The sequence below is a fragment of the Sylvia atricapilla genome, chromosome 5 (genome assembly GCF_009819655.1).
Source record: "Sylvia atricapilla isolate bSylAtr1 chromosome 5, bSylAtr1.pri, whole genome shotgun sequence".
Lineage (NCBI taxonomy): Eukaryota > Metazoa > Chordata > Aves > Passeriformes > Sylviidae > Sylvia > Sylvia atricapilla.
The window spans coordinates 34934336-34951507 of NC_089144.1; the positions used below are offsets into that span (position 1 = coordinate 34934336).

The 17172-nt window shown below is 36.8% G+C and overlaps 1 protein-coding gene across 1 annotated transcript in view; it reads left to right on the forward strand.

Annotated features, from left to right (window-relative positions):
• Positions 1-17172, forward strand: part of CNOT2 (CCR4-NOT transcription complex subunit 2) — an 85399-nt gene that overhangs the window by 37148 nt on the left and 31079 nt on the right. The window contains exon 2 of the mRNA XM_066319170.1: positions 14090-14212. Coding sequence (XP_066175267.1) covers positions 14102-14212 — 111 coding nt within the window. The 5' untranslated portion in view covers positions 14090-14101. The remainder of the gene's footprint in view (positions 1-14089; positions 14213-17172) is intronic.

Below are 17172 nucleotides of genomic sequence, written 5' to 3' on the forward strand. Positions count from 1 at the left end.
GGCTGAAAACTTAAGGAGCCAGCCAGGAGCAGGACTGTGACAGTAGACTTGACTGTTGTGAAACACTGTGCCTTGTGAAAATTGTGCTCAGTGGTGATTCGCACTGTAGAGAATCTTTCATTATAAAACACAAAACCTTCCTGTTCAAAGCCTTAGTATAAAAATTACATTATTTAACGTAAGAATTGTCCACTGGGTGTGTAGAAGGTTTCTCTCTGTCACTTCAAAATCCAAAGAGCTTGCTTATCATTAAAACTTCGTAGTTGCAGCCTGTAGTGGATCATAGTTGTGTTTGTATTCCATCTTCCCTGTAACCGATTTACTGTCACTTTTAAACTAATTTTAAAGTATCTTAAGAAACCTTATTCTCAAAGAATGCTTTGAGACTTAAGTAAACGGCCTTCTGCCAGCTATATCTGTAGTATATCTGGTTTTCCTTGTTCTGCTTTCAAAGCTTTTGTTAGGTGTTTAATTTATTGAATCATCTAGACTTTGCTCTGCAGTTCCTTAAAAAAGTTCATGTCAGTACTTTAGAAGCAGTAGATCCTCCTTTCCAGGAATCTCCAGTATTGAAGGCAAATGGTTTGTGTGCATTAGAATATGTTTGATAGCTGTTTAAGTTCAGGTTCTTTTAAGGAAAAAATCATGTGTTTGTGACTGATTCTTTATCTGCATTTCACTTAGATGTGAGTGATACAGTCTTGTCAAGGTTTTTTTTCTGTTAATACGCAGAAAGCGTTTGCTTATTGTATGATACATATGCTTATTATATAATCTGTATATATGATATATATCTGGTCACTATATGAAATACGTATTTTCAGCTGTTTTATACTTACCTGTATACGGTAATAGTATTGCCATTTCTGAACTAGTTTGAAAAGCATACTTTTTTTGTGTGTGGCTAGGTTTTGGGAGTTAAAAATTGTGCACTGTGTTTGCTCTATAGGCTGTTCATTAATGCCGCCTCTGGGAACATTGTTCTTTGTAGCAATAAGCATTTGGGTGAATTCCCTTTTAAAAGGGGGGAAGGGTTAACAGAAGCTGCAAGGAATATATTTAACAGAAAAAAACTTACAGCACCACAGAGATACATAAACATTTTTTTAAAAAATGACAGTACTGAAGGAGGTCAAACACAAAGAATACTTCAGTATTTGTAAAGGCTTTTTGATGTTTGCAGTTTTTGAGAGTTAGTTACTGTACACTTCGGTCACGTAAAGAGAGCTGCATTATCTGGGTGGTGTTTTGTTTAAATTAAGAATAACTATGAACTTATGAAACATGTAGCTGCCTCCAGTTATCCGGTATATAGGTCCCTGATGAGATGTATCACCCTTCATATTCTTGCCAGCCTCATGCCAAGAGAAAGACATATTCATCACTTTACTGTATTAATTTAGATTTTGAAAATATGTAAAGGAATTAGTTTTTATCTTTCCTGAACAAGATTTAATTCTGGAATGTTTCTTTTTAAAACAAAATTTCTAAGGTTCTGCTTCAAAATTATGCAGGCTGGGGGAGGGCAGGAAAAAGGGATTGTATCACTCAAGAAGCAAGAACTTCTTTTAGGACTTGGCTGACCCTGAGAATACTTCAAAGAATTTGGCATCAAACTGTGGTGTAGTGATTTAAATCTTCTGCTTTCCCCATCTGCAATACTGGTAAAATATGTTGAGACTAAAATTCATTTGAGTGTTTTGCTATTGCAAGTTTAGATGAAAGTGAAGTAATGCTGCTGGTCAGGATAACTTCTGACTCTTGTGAAATCAGAAGTAGGAACTGTGAGCAAAGTATATACCTTAGCTGAAGACCGAGTAGTCCCAATTTCAGTAAAAGTACTTTTTAAAAAAAAAAAAAATTAAGACAACAGAATAATGGGAGGTAATGCCCTGTTGCTTTTTTTACCAGGCTATTGAAGCACTAAACATTGCTGTGCTATTTTGGAAATGTATATACAACTCTTTCCTGAGAAACTATGAGGAAGATATGGGATGGAGGGGACCATTCCAGGTCTGGGGCTTGGGCCAGGTCTCAGAAACATTTGCAGTCTGAGCTTAGACTGCCAATTTGAGGTAGCTCTGTTTTAAAATGTTGTGGCGTAAAGTCTATCCATTCCAAGAAGAGTTGCTTTTAATTTAAAACTGGAATGTTATTTCAGTTTCTGGTATTTGAACAAAGTTTACAGCATAAAGCCAGTTTTTTACAATATGGGAATCTGACTAAAGTTCATGTGAATAAGTGGGAGGTTGCATAGCTAGTCTAATTCAATTTTTGACAGCTTTAATGGACAGCAGAGTGATTTGAGAGGTTTAAATGTGTGGAAGATTAGTACAGTGGAAAGGCATGATAGGTGCATTTACCACTTCCTTAATTTTACTTGTTGATTGCATTTGTGATAGCATGGTAGAGAGCTCAGTCTATAATTTATCTTTTTCTCTGTGGAGTAGTATCACTTAACACTTAAATAATGAAAAATAATGAGGAATTGCAGTTCAGAAATTTAAAGTCTTAAATAATTTCAGTACTTTTCCATTATCTTCTTTTAAAGATCAGCAGGTTTTTTTAAGGCCGGATTTGGCCTTGTACTTCAGATATGATGTAAAAACATGCAAAGTTGTTTTGTCATACTTTATTTTATGTCTGGACTTGGTACAGCTGTAATCACAACATACCCTGGGTGTTAATCAGAAAGTGACAAGAAACAGACCCTGGAATATTTAGGATGCATCTGAAGAGTTTAATTTAATAAAACCCACAGTAAACAAATAACCAAAGGGTAAAAGTCTGTAATTTTGACTTGGATTTTTGCATTTGCCCTGAAGAATCACAGACTTGTATGTATGTTTTAGGGGGACACTCGAAAAATGCGTAAATGAATTTAACTTTAACCTGTCTGTGCTCCTGGGAAATGTTTCTGCCTTTGCAGACTGTAACATTAGTCTGGAGAAGGAGAGTCACTGAGAGGCAAGTATGCTGCCAAGAGGTTGTGGCAGCTCGTAAATACTTCTTTTCCTTCAAGGATTCAATATATTAAACATACTTAATGTTTTGAATTTTCCAGTTGTATTTTAAGGTAAGACAAGATGTTTGATGTGCTGTGTGTGCAGAATAGATATTTTGGCCAGAATATTCTTAGCCATTTCTATTTTTAGAATACCTCTGAAAGGGGGGAAAAAATTCCAAACCAAAGGGAAGCCTGTATTTCTTAAAATGCAACTTAAACTAAAAATACTGTTGTCACCTCTTTCTTGAGTTGCTTCAAACAAATGGTTAGCAGCTTACATTAAATACTGTACCTCCCCAGAAAAACACCAACAACACAACTTCCTTCATTCCCCCCAACTCTGGCAGAAGCTGAAAAGCTGGGGTAGAAATGAGTCTTGTATTGATTTATTTAATATCAACAAACTCCGTGAGAGTAATGAAATAAAAAAGTACTCTGTTGATACTCTGTTATCATGCTGTACATCTCACTGTACAGTACTTAACTGCAGGAAATGCTCACGAAACCAGGGCTTGTTTAAAATACAGTATTTTAGATTAACCAAGCATGAAAGTTGTGACTCTATCCAGGAAGAAATAGGAAGGCAGTGCAGCTGTCTTTAAAAGTTAGTGGAATTGGTGCTGTGCTTAAAAACAAACAAACACTCAAAACTAAACCAAAAACCTGCAGTATTCCTGGAAAGAGGAGCCTGTTCACAATCATAGTGGAAGTGTCCCAGCTGGAGCAGTGGTTGCCCTTTTTAGCTGAAGCACAAATGCAGAAATCTGGCCTCCTGGCTGAGAGTCTCAGCTGAAAGCAAATAAAAAGTCAAAGGAGCCCTGTTCATTAATTTTTAATTTTTTATTCTTCTCATACAATAAATGAGATTTGACATGATGAAAACACCTAAATCATGTGATTATGAACCAAAATTGAATTAACACTTCAAAGTTTGTTTTTTCCATCTGGTTTGCAAGCTTTTATCTCCATGTTTGATATATAGTGCCAAAGTTTTTAAATGGCAAATGAACTAACAAAAACCAGTGTCCAGTGAACAGATACAGAATCCTTAATAGATATTTTGACATACATAATCTAATAAGACTTAATATTTTGTGGGAATACAGATCTAGAAAGCTTATTAATGGGCATTTTTGGTTTCAGCTGATTTGGATGTGTAGTAAGTGTTAAATATTGCTTGAACCGTGTGTAAGGTAATGACTACAGAGGTAGCTGGAGGCACTTAGCAGATGAAACTCTCTCAGCTTGGCTTAGGTGTGATGTAAGGGACCATGATAAGATTAGGAGAAATGGGAAAAAACCACTCTCCCAGCAACGGAGCAGCCATGTGGTCATGGTAAATGCTCACTGACAAGCATATCAACACTGTCCTTGCAACCATCTTCCCTTGCCTGTGAGGCCCAGCTGACCTTCATGTTTCCAACTCATCTGCTCCCATCTGTGTGCTACCACCTCCTGCTCTGACAGTGTCCTTGATGCAGGCCATTTTCACTTTTGACACCCCAGAGGGATACACCCTCTAAAATCTGAGGGTGTTGTTTCCTCTTTCCTCACCACTAACTTTCATGTAAAAATTTCTGATTTGGCAGATTCTGATTTTAGTGTAAATTTTTACGTGTTGTTCCACCAGAGGTTTTCTTTTGTTTTAATAGCTTCTTAGAGAATTCATCAGTATAAAAGGTTTTTGAAATGCTCCTTATAATGAAACCTTTGTATCATTTCTTTTATACTGGGAGCAGTTCTCTCTGCTTCAGAAGTCAGACTGTAGTGCTGGCTTGGAGTAGACAAGGACCTGGTTTGTTTTTCAGTTTAAGCTCTGTTGGTCTGTTTGTGCATCGTTTGAGTTGACTGTTGTTTGTGGAAAAATATTGTTGAGCAGCTGTGAGTGATACTGAACATCAGAGGTGGTAAATTATGTCATGCTGATATCAAATTGTTACATGCTGTAATACTTAATAGAGAAAAAATACTTTAGCACTGCAGCTCCCTTAATTATGAAGCTGGAGTCCAGACTACTTAATCTCACTTAGTTAACTTCTGTTATAATTGCTATTAAAAACATCTTTTTTGAATATGTGATGACTATTAAATATCAGTGATGGATGAAAAGTCCTAGAAGTGGTTTTCTTCTCCCAGAACTGTTCTAAGCTTTTTATCAAAAGTCATGTTGTATTTCTTTGTATTTTTTTAATGTATTTGACCTGTCTGGGGATTCAGTGAGTTAAGATGCTAGAATTCCAAACCTGGCTTATGGCGTGTCTGATTATCACTTAACCTGCTTAGCTCTCTTCATAGGAGTGCATTTATGTCCCTTAAGAATCTTTTCTCTGCTACATGCCCATACACGTGTCTCAAAACATGTATTAAACAACTGCCCTGTTTTGGGGCGTTCTGGCCAGGGAGGAGTACTACCTGAGCAGAGGACCAGTACTCTGAAGTGAGAATGGTATGTCCTTGTTAAAATCTCATTTTCTGTTGCCAGTTCAGGCTACAACTTTTTTTTCAGACTCTAGCTTCCTATTCCCTCCTATATCTGCTTTACCTCGTCTTGGCACCTCTCTGAATTTTCAGCTGAAGTTACTTATATCCAGTTCTATGACTTATTTAATATAGAAATTAAATTTAGTGTAGGAAGCAAACTTCTTTGAACTGTTGGCTTTGGTCAAAATTTCCTTTTTTTGCTTTCCTGAGAAATTTATAGAATCTTTCACATTTCTAAGTACTTCAGAACAATGTGCATGTGCTTAGTGTGGTTTTACTTTATGGGTTCTTTTTCCCAGTTACCTGATCCTTTCAACTTTCAGACTGCACGTGCATCATGTGAGTTTGGCCATATGCACAGTTTGCTGCAACAGAATTTTGCTGAACACAGAAGTTGCATTTTGATCAATTTACTCTGATGAGCGTAATGTTTAAGAAAATGCCAAATTCTGACTTCTTTCTCTGGGGCCTGGAGGGAATGGTAGGAGTTTGTTATTTCTGAAGAACTTAGCGTAGTAGGAATTTTCTGATCTTTAAAAACTTGGCTTTGCAATTTTATATGATCTATTAAGGAAGTCTCCGGAGGGTATCTGAGTAGATCCAGAATTTCTAATTGGATAAATTGTCTTTTTATTTATTTTATTAAAATTACATGCCACAAAGCAGCAAAAAAAGGCAAGCCCAGGTATGAAACTGGAAACAAAACTCAAATAGAGAAATTTGCTGAATAAGAGGTGATTATCTTAGTCTAATTTATTGTAAAAGGTAATTTCTGAAAAACAGCAAAACTTGTGTCAGCAGGGAAATACTCAAAAACACTAATGCAGTTCATATGACAAACTGCAATGTTTTTCAATTACAGAATCAATTTTTAGTTTAAACTGCAAGTAGCTTTCATGCAGTATGTTTCTGAATTACATAATGGGATGAATCAAAGGTTATCAAGCAAAAGAAGGCAGGAAGGTGCCATTCTGGTACCTTCCAATGACGGTTTTTTAATATGGCTGAGATGCAAAATACTGGTTGAGAGAAACTCACAGAATAAATTTTCAAGGAGCCAGGAAAAGTGCCACTGTAGTAATACATTTATTATGAGGGTATTTGAAGACATTTCATTATCTTTCTGGGATGGAATTTTGAAGGATTTTGTTTATTTATTTACAGATTTTACAGCTGAATATCTTCTTTCTAAGATTGACCCATTTCTACATTAACCAAGTACAAGATTTATAGGGAAAGGATATTTTTATAATAGCATCTGACAAGTAGTTATTGTTCCCAGTGGACAAAATTCCTAAACCATGTCCTTGTCAGAAAAGAGAGCTGTGTGTTTTACAGTATGTATGTGGGTGTGCAGATGTGTGCAGCAGTCAGACCTTGTGATTTCATTGCTATGTCTACAAAGGAGACACATTCCTCCTTCTTGGGTCGTATCACTGACTAAGGTGGAATTCATGTGGCATCTTGATTTCTCTCCAAGCTGCTCTAGGTGGAGTGTGAGGTTTTGTATGCCGTTGTTGTTTCTGCAGATCTCTCGCTGCCTTTCTTGTATGTGTTTGGATTTCCTTGAGTGGTCTGTCAGGAGATTGTTTTCCTTACGGGTGTAACTCATTGATCAGACCCATAAAAGGCATCCAGCTTAATGGAAAGTCACATCCTTAACACATCTTGTCTGTCATTATTAGTTTTTGAAAAGAAAGACTGTGCAGTGTCGTAAGGAGATCAGTAACATTTTCAGCTACTTGGAGACTTCACCTGTATAAGTCTGTAATTGCTGTTATTTTCTACAGTGCTATATGAATTAGGAAATAATAAATTTATAATATGACACAAGTACCTGGAGAAAATTCTGAAGGCTATCAAAATTTTTTTGACAGATCTATGTCTCTTGTTGTGGTGATCTTTTAGTCTTCCATGTTTCTGAGATTTGAAACTTAAAAGACTTACATAACTTAAAAGAATATGGAGCCAGTTGTTAAAGACCACAGAATAATTACGGTTAGAAGGGACTTCTGGAAATCATCTAGTCCAACCTTCTGCCAAGGCAAGGTCACCTAGAGCAGGTCACACAGAAACAAAACATGAAGAAAATACCTATTATACTATTGTATTCTTACAATGGGTACAAAACTGTCAGTATGAAGCTAATCAAGGGGGAAAAAAACCCTTATTAACAACAACAACAAAAAAGTGAAATATTCTGTTTGCCATGATGATGTCCTTTTAGTACTACAAAGTTGTTGTTTGAGGGACTATTGTGGCATAATCGTAGAGTGTACTGGTAGCGGTTATCATTCAGCTTGAAGAAGTGGGCAGTCTGTGATTATGAAATGAGAGAACAGGGGATCTCAATTTCTTGTTTTGTTTTGTCTTGCATGTAGAAAACGAAATCTGTTTGTACCTTTGTACCAGTGTACTTTTTAATTTGTTTTAACTTATCACTGAAGATTTGGTATTTGAAAGAGATTTTGCATTTGGCAGCTTGGTAGCATATATATATTCTATTGTGTATCAGCTCCACTTAAGATTAAATAGGAATTATCTTTGACACTGAGAAACAGTACCGTAAACACTAGTAGTTCTTACTAGCAAACCAACTGATGAAATTCCAAATTCTGTATTTTGACTGAAATTGCAGGCTCATTTGGTGATTCCTGTGATTTTTGAGAGACACTTATTACTCACTGATAGGCTCTTTAAGGGTCACTTTTGTAGATCATTCCAATGTGTGAGTATGTTATCTTCTGTGAAAACAGTGATTTGTGACAGAAGAGGAGTAAATTATTACCTTTGCTTATTAACATCAGAAGCAATAGTGTATATAAATGGGTAGAAGCTCTATAGCATCAAACCGAGATTGCAATTTTTAATTGCTTCCGTGTAATGGTAGCATGCTTGTTAACAACCACTGTAGTCACTGGAGAGGCAGGAAAGGGAAGATATTTCTGGAATTCCTAAAGTGGTTTCTTTTGGGGTTTTTTCAACTTTATTACTGTGTATAGTTTTAATATCTCATGAAGAAGATGATGAGTTTAATAAGTTGTAGTTCAGTGTTGGTATTTCTGCTCTATGGAAAATTTAAAGTATTCCTTCTCCTGCGAGATTTTATAGTATCAGTTTAGATTTGGCTATGTTAATGCTGTGAGTGAGCTCTCCTTGAGCACTGCCTATAGTAATATGGCAAAACAAAAAAATATAATCGGTTTTCATTTTTAAATAGTATAATTCGCTTTAGGCTGTTAAACTAACATTGATATACAATCATAGAACCACTTTATAAGTTAGTTTTGGAGATTTTCTTGGATCTTAAGACACAATTTTTAATAGTTTTTTCCATACAAATTCAGTTTCAATAAGATGTTTTCAATTATCAGTGAGACGTTTCTGTGTGCTTAATTATGCCATACTGCAGTATTCCTCACAATTTAAAGCATTTCTCTTTAAATCTTTTTGTAAGTAAGCGTTGATTGTTGTTTTGTGTTATTTTCTCAGCTAAAAGAGAAAGGACAATGACCACAGCAAACTGGTATTAGATCCTTCAAGTTGGTAATGTTTATGCAGCGCTTCCAGTTCTCCTGTGGTGTTTGTTAGGAAATATTACACAGAAGAATTTAAAGATCTTACCAGCTTTCTGACTGCATTTTGCTTGACGAACATTAGCTTTTAGTTGTGAGTTTTAAACATAGAATCATAGAATGGCCTGGACTGGAAGGAACCTTAAAGATTATCTGTTTCCAGACTCCTGCCATGGCAGAGGTACTTTCCACTAGAGCAGGTTGCTCACAGCCCCATCCAGCCTGAAAACTCTGGGTATGGGGCGTCTACAATTTCTTTGGGCAGCCTATGCTAGTGCCTCATTACCCTCACAGTAAGGGATTTCTTCCTAACATTAATCCAAACCTACTTGGTGTCCGTTTCAAGCCATTCCCTCTTGTCCTGTCACATGTGATCCGTATTTTGTTTAGGCTCCCTTCAGGTAGTGGAAGGCCACAATTAAAATACCCCCAAACTTTCTCTTTTCCAGGCTGAATAGTCTCATTTCTCTCAGCCTTTCCTCATTAGGAGAGATGCTCCATCCCTGTGATCATCTTGGTGGCCCTTCTGTGGCTTCATTCCATTAGGACGATGTCCTTCCCTTGCTGGGAACCCCAGAGCTGGACGGAGCAATCCAGGAGGGGTCTCACCAGAGCAGAGGGGCAGAGTGCCCTCCCTTGCCCAGCTGGCCACATTGCTTTGGATAGCCAAGATCCAGTTGGCGTTCTGGTCTGTGAGTGCTCACTGGTGGCAGATGTCCAGCCTCTCATCCATCAATCAACACACCCAAGCCCTTCTTGGCAGGGCTGTTCTGGATCTGTTCATCCCCCAGCCTGTGTTGATACCAAGGGTTGCCCTGACCCAGGTGCATCTCCTGCTTTGAAAGAAGCACATGTGTTCACTTGATCAGAAGTGGACATGACTTGTGGCAACATGTCTGGTTAGTTCTCTTAACTCCATCCTAACATGTAGTTCTTTCCCTTTCTTTCCTCTGTCACCATGAATATTTTCTAATAATATTTTGCATGGGACTACAAGTGGGAGTTGTAAGTACTTTTGCAACATTATGCTAAAGAATGAATTGACCTAAGTGCACCATTTTTACATTTTTAATGAACAGTTACACTGCCAGGGTGTCTTGTGCAACAGAGAACTGAGTTCCCACAGTAGAACAGGAAGAGTAATTAGAGGATTAGGGGAGGGATCTGCATGACATTAGTCTGAGAGACAAGAATTCTTTGCCTAGTAAAATTGCCATGCAGTTGGCATACCACTTCTGTGAGGTTGTGTTGGCATATGTGTGTGTGTATATATGTATATGTATGAAAGAGGAACTTAAATACAAGAGCCGATTTCTACCTTTCTTCACCTCACCAGTCTAGACCCTGTACCTGAAGGTCCAAAACCTCAGGATAATGTTAATTCCCAAAGGGTTTAAAATCTATTTGTAAGGGCTTCATGAACTTTGCTGTATTTACTTTCATAGCTAGTTGGTCAGTGATCTGTCCAGTCTGTGAAAAGGGAGCTGCAGTAGCTTCTTCTCCTAGGAAATAAGCAACTAAGTTCCATCTGCAGATCTGCCTGCATTTGGCACAGACCCAATTATTCTCACACCTCCTTACAAAGAATACCACAACAGTGTTTTCCCAATATCTGTGCATATGTTTGTAGCATGAGTGACTAATGAGTGTGTTAGTGAGTACTGGAAGAAGTTAACATGGATCGGAAAGTGCCAGCTGCTAACCTGGCAACAGTATGACACTGTCATTGCATAAACCTGCTGTAATATAAAAGTCTGCATGGGGATAAGTGCTCTGATTCAGTAATATGCCAGCCTTTTACTGTCACCATGATTATTGGGAAGTAGATAAATGGGCTGCTGGTTTTAGCCTCAGAAAGAGCATAAAGTAAGCAACCTGGCTACAGCAGCTGCAGCCTAAGTCTCTAATCCCAGTTCCTGCTCTTTCTGGTACTGGTTTTTAGCAGCTTGCTGCATGTTATTGTGCTGTTAGTTTTGTGACAGGGCTGGATAGTGGTGTGAATTGTACCACCACAATTCTCTGTTGTCATCTGTGCTGTGGTTCACCCTAAGAACAGGTGACAGCTCTTTCTGGTGGAGTGGAATCCTGTTAGGGATGCAGGCAGTTGCCAGAATGCCCTCCAGTGCCTGTACCACTTCCCTCAGTGGGAGTTTGAACAGCTTGAACACTGCGTGCAACTGCTTCACTTGGCAGCATTGAACAACACAAAATCACGTACAGAAGTGCTCTTTTGAGGAAGTGTTAGTCTCTGCAAAAAGTTTTCAGGATAGTTGGGTGCAGCGATGCAACTGGGTAGCAGACAGGAACACTGGAGGCTCCTCAGCCCTCTCTTCCCCTCCAGCTTCAGTCTGCTCTGTTCTCTGGAGTTCATCAGCACAGTTCTGTTAGGTGTCATATAGAAATACAGATTTCCAATAAAAATATCAATATTTATCTAATTATTAAAAGTTTTCTTCATTTCTTTCTTTATAACCATGTTCTTGTCTCTCTCCGTATTAATATTGTGCTTCATCAGTCTTTTGGGAAGTCTCGATTTAGTTTTTTGGGCCACTGTGATATATGATTATCAGTATAAAAAATAATCTTTTAGAAAGTTTGAATTTAGTGGAGAATTTAAAATATCTTTCAACTTTTCTAGTAGAAAGACTATATTTGGACATACTAACTTTCTTGCAGCAGCTATAGACATGTATTTTGAGAGCTCTGACCCACTGACTCAGAAATCTTTATGGTGCATATGTAGCCAGCCACGTGTAAACCTTTGCAGAAATAAGATCAGAATCTGCAGGGTCAAAGACAGAATAGTTTTTCCGCCTTATGTAGTTCCTGTATTGTAGCTCAGGGTTGCTTACTGCATCAATATAGCACCACATATGCATCAGTGACTTGCTTTCTATCACAGTTCTGTTGTTACTCTGAAGTATCACAAGAGAAGGTTATGGAGAAAAAAAATCCTTTTCTTATCCCACCTATTGTAAAAGGAGCACCAAAGAATTCTTTGGAACTTGTGCAAAGCTGTTTTTCTGTTTCTCATGAGTGGTAGTTGGATGAGACTCCGGCTTTTCTTAGTTGCTGAAGATAGCTTTCCTGAAGCATTTCACTATCCTTTTTACTGCAGTTAAAGGCAACTGCACAACTCTTTGCACTTTACTCAGGCAGAGCAAAGGGCAAGATAATCCCCTTAGCCTGTTAAATGCTCCATCCCATCTGGTAGGTGATAATTGCATTGTAAGGGGATTAACACAGTGGGATATGCTTACAGTGTAATGAAAGCTTCACTGTAAGTGTGAAAGTCAGCTGATTGCATTCTAGCACTTGGGGAACCTTACATTTATACATACTTTGTAAAAAACATAAAAGACAAGTTTCATCTGGGGAAGGTATGCAGTACCTTTACATGCCATCTTTAACATATTTGTAACAGATTTTACATTTGTTCTGAAATATCAGTAGTCTGAATATCTGAAATCCTCTTGTAGGAGTAGTGCAATAGACTTCTGTTTAGCCAAATGTTTTGAGATTATTCCGTGGAGTATAGCTATATTAAGTGCATCCTAGGTGTTAACTACTGTTAATCAAAAGTACTGTGACTTTGAAATCACGGGATGTAATTGTTACCAGTCTAGGAACAGCCATGTTATTTACACACTGCCTGGAAATCTTTGTCAAGAAAGGTAAAATTTGAATAAGCCACACTGTGAGGAATATCACAGTAATTTTGTGTCAGTGGGGATTTCTGTCAAGAGGATTTCTGGCTGAAAGTAAGTAACTCTTCTTGCAGCCAACCAAAATAAATATTTTGAAATTCCAGTTTCAAGCATGAGCCTAAGGTAGTACAAACTGACTCTTAAAAAAAAAAAAAAAAAAAAAAAAGTTAAAATCCTATGTTTTTAAAGTTTATCTAATGCTGTTGTGAATATAGATTGTAAAATCTTAAGGTTCAGAGCATTTCGTAAGCTAACTCTACCTTAGCTTCCTTACCTTTCAAGATCCTTGTGAAGATATGTAGGGCAGTAGCTCAGGGTTGATTATCACCCTGTTGATTGCACTCTCTCCATATGGTACAAGAAACTGGGCAAGTTGCTCTGTGCTGACCTGCATATGCCGCTGGTTTGAGCATTACTCTGTTTAGTTAAAACAGGGCTTGGTTAGTGCACACTGTGCTGGGATAGAGCTTTATAGTCAGGTGATTAAATGAGAGTCAGGTATGAAGTACACACTGTGTGCAGTGGATGCTTTAGTGACATTGTATGACCTTGCTGCAGGATTAAATTTTCTAATGAATTGAGGTTCTGTGACCAGCTGTGTGGCTGCTGTTTCCCTGGTTTCCATTTCCTGACTTAGCAGCTTTGTGTGCGTGTGCACTTCTGGGAGTAAGGGTAAAATAAAATCTAGTGGGTTTTTATGGGCTGTCTGCAGTAAGTTTGCCAGTCTGTGATGAGGTTGTTGAGTGTGGTTAAGCTCAACCTTCTCTTACTTAATCATGGATCTGAGTGGGGTCAAGTAGAAAGCTGTTTTTCCAAGTTTTGGTGATGAGACATGGAAGAGTTCAGATTTTTTTTTTTCTTCTGTCTTTTATTTTTGTTATTTCTTTTAAGGTGGCTGGGCTCTAAAGAATATTCTTAATTAAATAATTAAGGCTGAAAATGTTTACCTGAGGAGAGGAAAACTAAGGAGGATTGCTCTTTTATTTTCTGAAATGTTGTAGTTTTAAATAAGCTTGTATGTAAGATCATGGAACTCAAAAAATAAGCATAACAAAAGTCTTCAAAGAAATGAAACCATGTTCTCTTTTCCCTCCTCACCCTCCTCAGTTGTTTCTGGAATATGAGTTTATGTCACGTGAAAATCCCTCTTCAAAGAACTATTACACTGGCAATATACAGAAAGTATTTTTAAGAGGAATTTTCAGATATTTAGAAATGGATTTTTAGCAATCCTTCCATACATATATATTTAAAATATATACCAACTCTGTGGCAAACCAAATCGTATATGGTATATAATAAGTTTTCTTCTTATTCAGGTGACAAACAGCATGTTTGGTGCTTCAAGGAAGAAGTTTGTAGAGGGGGTTGATGGTGACTACCATGATGAGAACATGTACTACAGCCAATCATCGATGTTCCCACATCGGTCAGAAAAAGATGTAAGTTGAATAAGCTTTTTTCCTCCTTTCACTGTTGAGGTAATTTCAAGTGTGTGAAATTTATGTGAGGAAGGTCTTCATTTAGCTGTGAGCTGTATGTGGCTATTTCCAGTGGCAAGTGTTTTAACTTCAGTGATTTTATTCATATAAACTTTAGCCATATGCTTGTGAGTTGTTTTTGTGGTTTTTTCGTCTTGAAGCATTGTTTTCGTAATTTGAGTTATTGATTATATCTTGTGGTATCATGCAGTGTCTACAGTTTTTTTGCTGTGGTTTTACATTTTGCATCTTCAGCCATTTTTTTCCTGAAAATTCTTTGTTCAATTTGTTTGCTGCAGTATTGTAAGTTAGGTATTTCTCCTATTTGGAGTCCTACAAAGTTACAAAACTAGTAATTCCTAGTATTTTCCGCTGAGTAATGACAAATTGTTTGTTAGAAATGCATTGACATTACTGAAGCTCTGCTGCTTCTTACCGAAGATGAATATATTAGGCAGTAAAATATTTTACTTTTATATGGAGTGGCATATAATACATGGAGAAATACATGGAGAATTTGAAAGTGTGTCTTGAAGTTCATGTTACCTGCACGTCCATAATATCATCTCATGGCAGGCTTGCATTTGATATGTGTAGGCAACATATTCTTTGTAATTGAAAGAAAAATCTGTTCGAATTTTAAAGAAGGTGCAAATGCTTCGAGTCTGCCTCCAAGACTGTCCAGACATATAGTTAATAGCAACACAAGCATTTCCTACAGACTCTTAGTGAATTTCAGTTTAGATTTTCAAAGAGAAGGAAATAGGTTAAGAGAGTAGAAGGCCTTTTCAGACAAAGTGAAACAACAAAAAAAAAACTGTAAATGCAGCTTTCCAGTTCAGTTTCATAAGTTGATAAGAAATTTCAGGTGAGCCAGCAAAGGATTAAAATGTAGTAGATGTGTAAACAAAGCTAAATAGGCTAGTCTGTTCTCTTTTTGTTGATTACATGTGTACATGTACCCCAGATGCACTTAGGCACAATGGAATATTTATCATGTATTTATTATATTGAATATACATCCTTTCTCTGGTCACTGAGAGGTGCAGCTAGCACTCTCAAAAACAATAGACAGTATTTCTCCAAAGTGATTTTTGTACATTAAATCCCCACTTTTAGATTTGATGCACTGAGGGAAGGAGCATTATGGTGTGGTAAGAAAGGTAAAGTGAGCTAAATCCTGTGCTGCACAGTGTACGCAGTGAAAACTGATGGCTTGGCACATTGTTCACACAGTGAATGAGTGTTTCAGTTGCCTACTTTTTCTGTAGGCAGAGTTGCAGAAGTGGATCTTAGAATGGCACTTTGAGAGAAGGAAGGTGGGTGTTCCAGAGACCAGGAATGACAAATAAGAAATCTTGGAAGCTCATGGGAGAAGTGGCCAAAATGGGGCATAGAAGCCTGCTGTAGTTGGCAGAAGAATGATGTCATTCCAACAGGAAATAGAAGAGTGAATTTGCAAAAGCTTTTTAAAATTTTATTTCCAAATTATTTTTAAGGTTCCCTGAGCTCCTGTAGCTTCACTATTCACCATTATGACTTTCTGAATTTATGCTTATGAAATTTTCAACTGTTATATGCTATTGTAACTTTTTTATAAATTTATCAAAATAAATTTTTGATAATATTGACTGTACACTATTGATCATTGATGTACGGCTAAATGCATATTGTATATTACATGTTCTGTTTGCTGTTTCATTTGGTTCACAGTAGATAAGGAGGGTTGGAATGGTTGTTACATTCTCTTAGCTTCCAACTTCTTTCACAGCTTTGTGAACATTTTCCTGTTGAAAATAACCATGTTTTCAAATAGTCTTTTAACTAGAATTCAGCTAAAAATGTTGTATATGAAAGTAAAATAAATATATTGACTCTGTTGTTTAGATAACAGTATTGACAGGCTAAAATAAAATTGATTAGAAGTTTTTCCAAGTAAGCTAATAAAGGCTAATATTCCAAACCTAGATCCAGTTTAAGAATACCTGGGGGGGAAATTCCAGCATTCTACATCTTGAAGCACTTTAAATCTTTCAGTCTTCACATCTACTATGGAAATAAAATAAAGGTTGAAGAAATATTGGGAAAAGAAGCAGATTAGTCTTATATTATCTAAACAAGATGCAGTTTTACTGCAATTTAAATTATTCCTCTTTTTGCATTTTCAGCTTTATTTATATCCTTGCTGAAAGCAAATAAAATCAATGTTGCAGGCTTTTGCTACTGACATGTAAAAAAATTACTGAAATGTTAATTTTATTCTCTCCAATGTATGATATGTACATATGAATGCAGAGTCCTTCATTTATGCTTCATATATTTTCTAGAGTTTTTCAAACTTAAATAGAGTGGGTTTGGTGGAAGCCTTTGTGAATGGCCTCCTTAAATAATGTTCTTCAGGAAAGGCTAAAGGAAAGGCTTCTTCAGTATTTTTACCCTTATACTGGCTATAGCTAGGTGTTTCTGGTTTTCATTTTGTTGAAGTTTTACTGATTCTGATCTTGAAAGTTACTACTTTCCAAGGAACTATTGCTGCTCATGTGTATGTATACTCCAAGCTGAGGAGCATAGGGAATGGTGAAATCCTCCTAATATTTGGAATAAAGGCTATTACTGCAAGAATATTTGTATAAACTTCAAAATTTACTTTTCACTGTGTTTTTACAGTAAAGTCAAGCCAAAAAAAGTTTTCTTATAAATTACTTGTTTTTCACTAGAGAAAGCAGTTGTAGATAAACAGGATTAATATGATAATTGAAATTGAAAAGTTGCATGTTACTCACATACACAAGTGCTTCCAAGATCATATGGATCCTGATTGGGTAAGTTATTTAGGCCCACAATTATGGTTCCTTACATGAGATTACATCTTGCTGAAGCCATTTTATGCTTATTTTTTTACTAAATAAGTTGCTTTGACT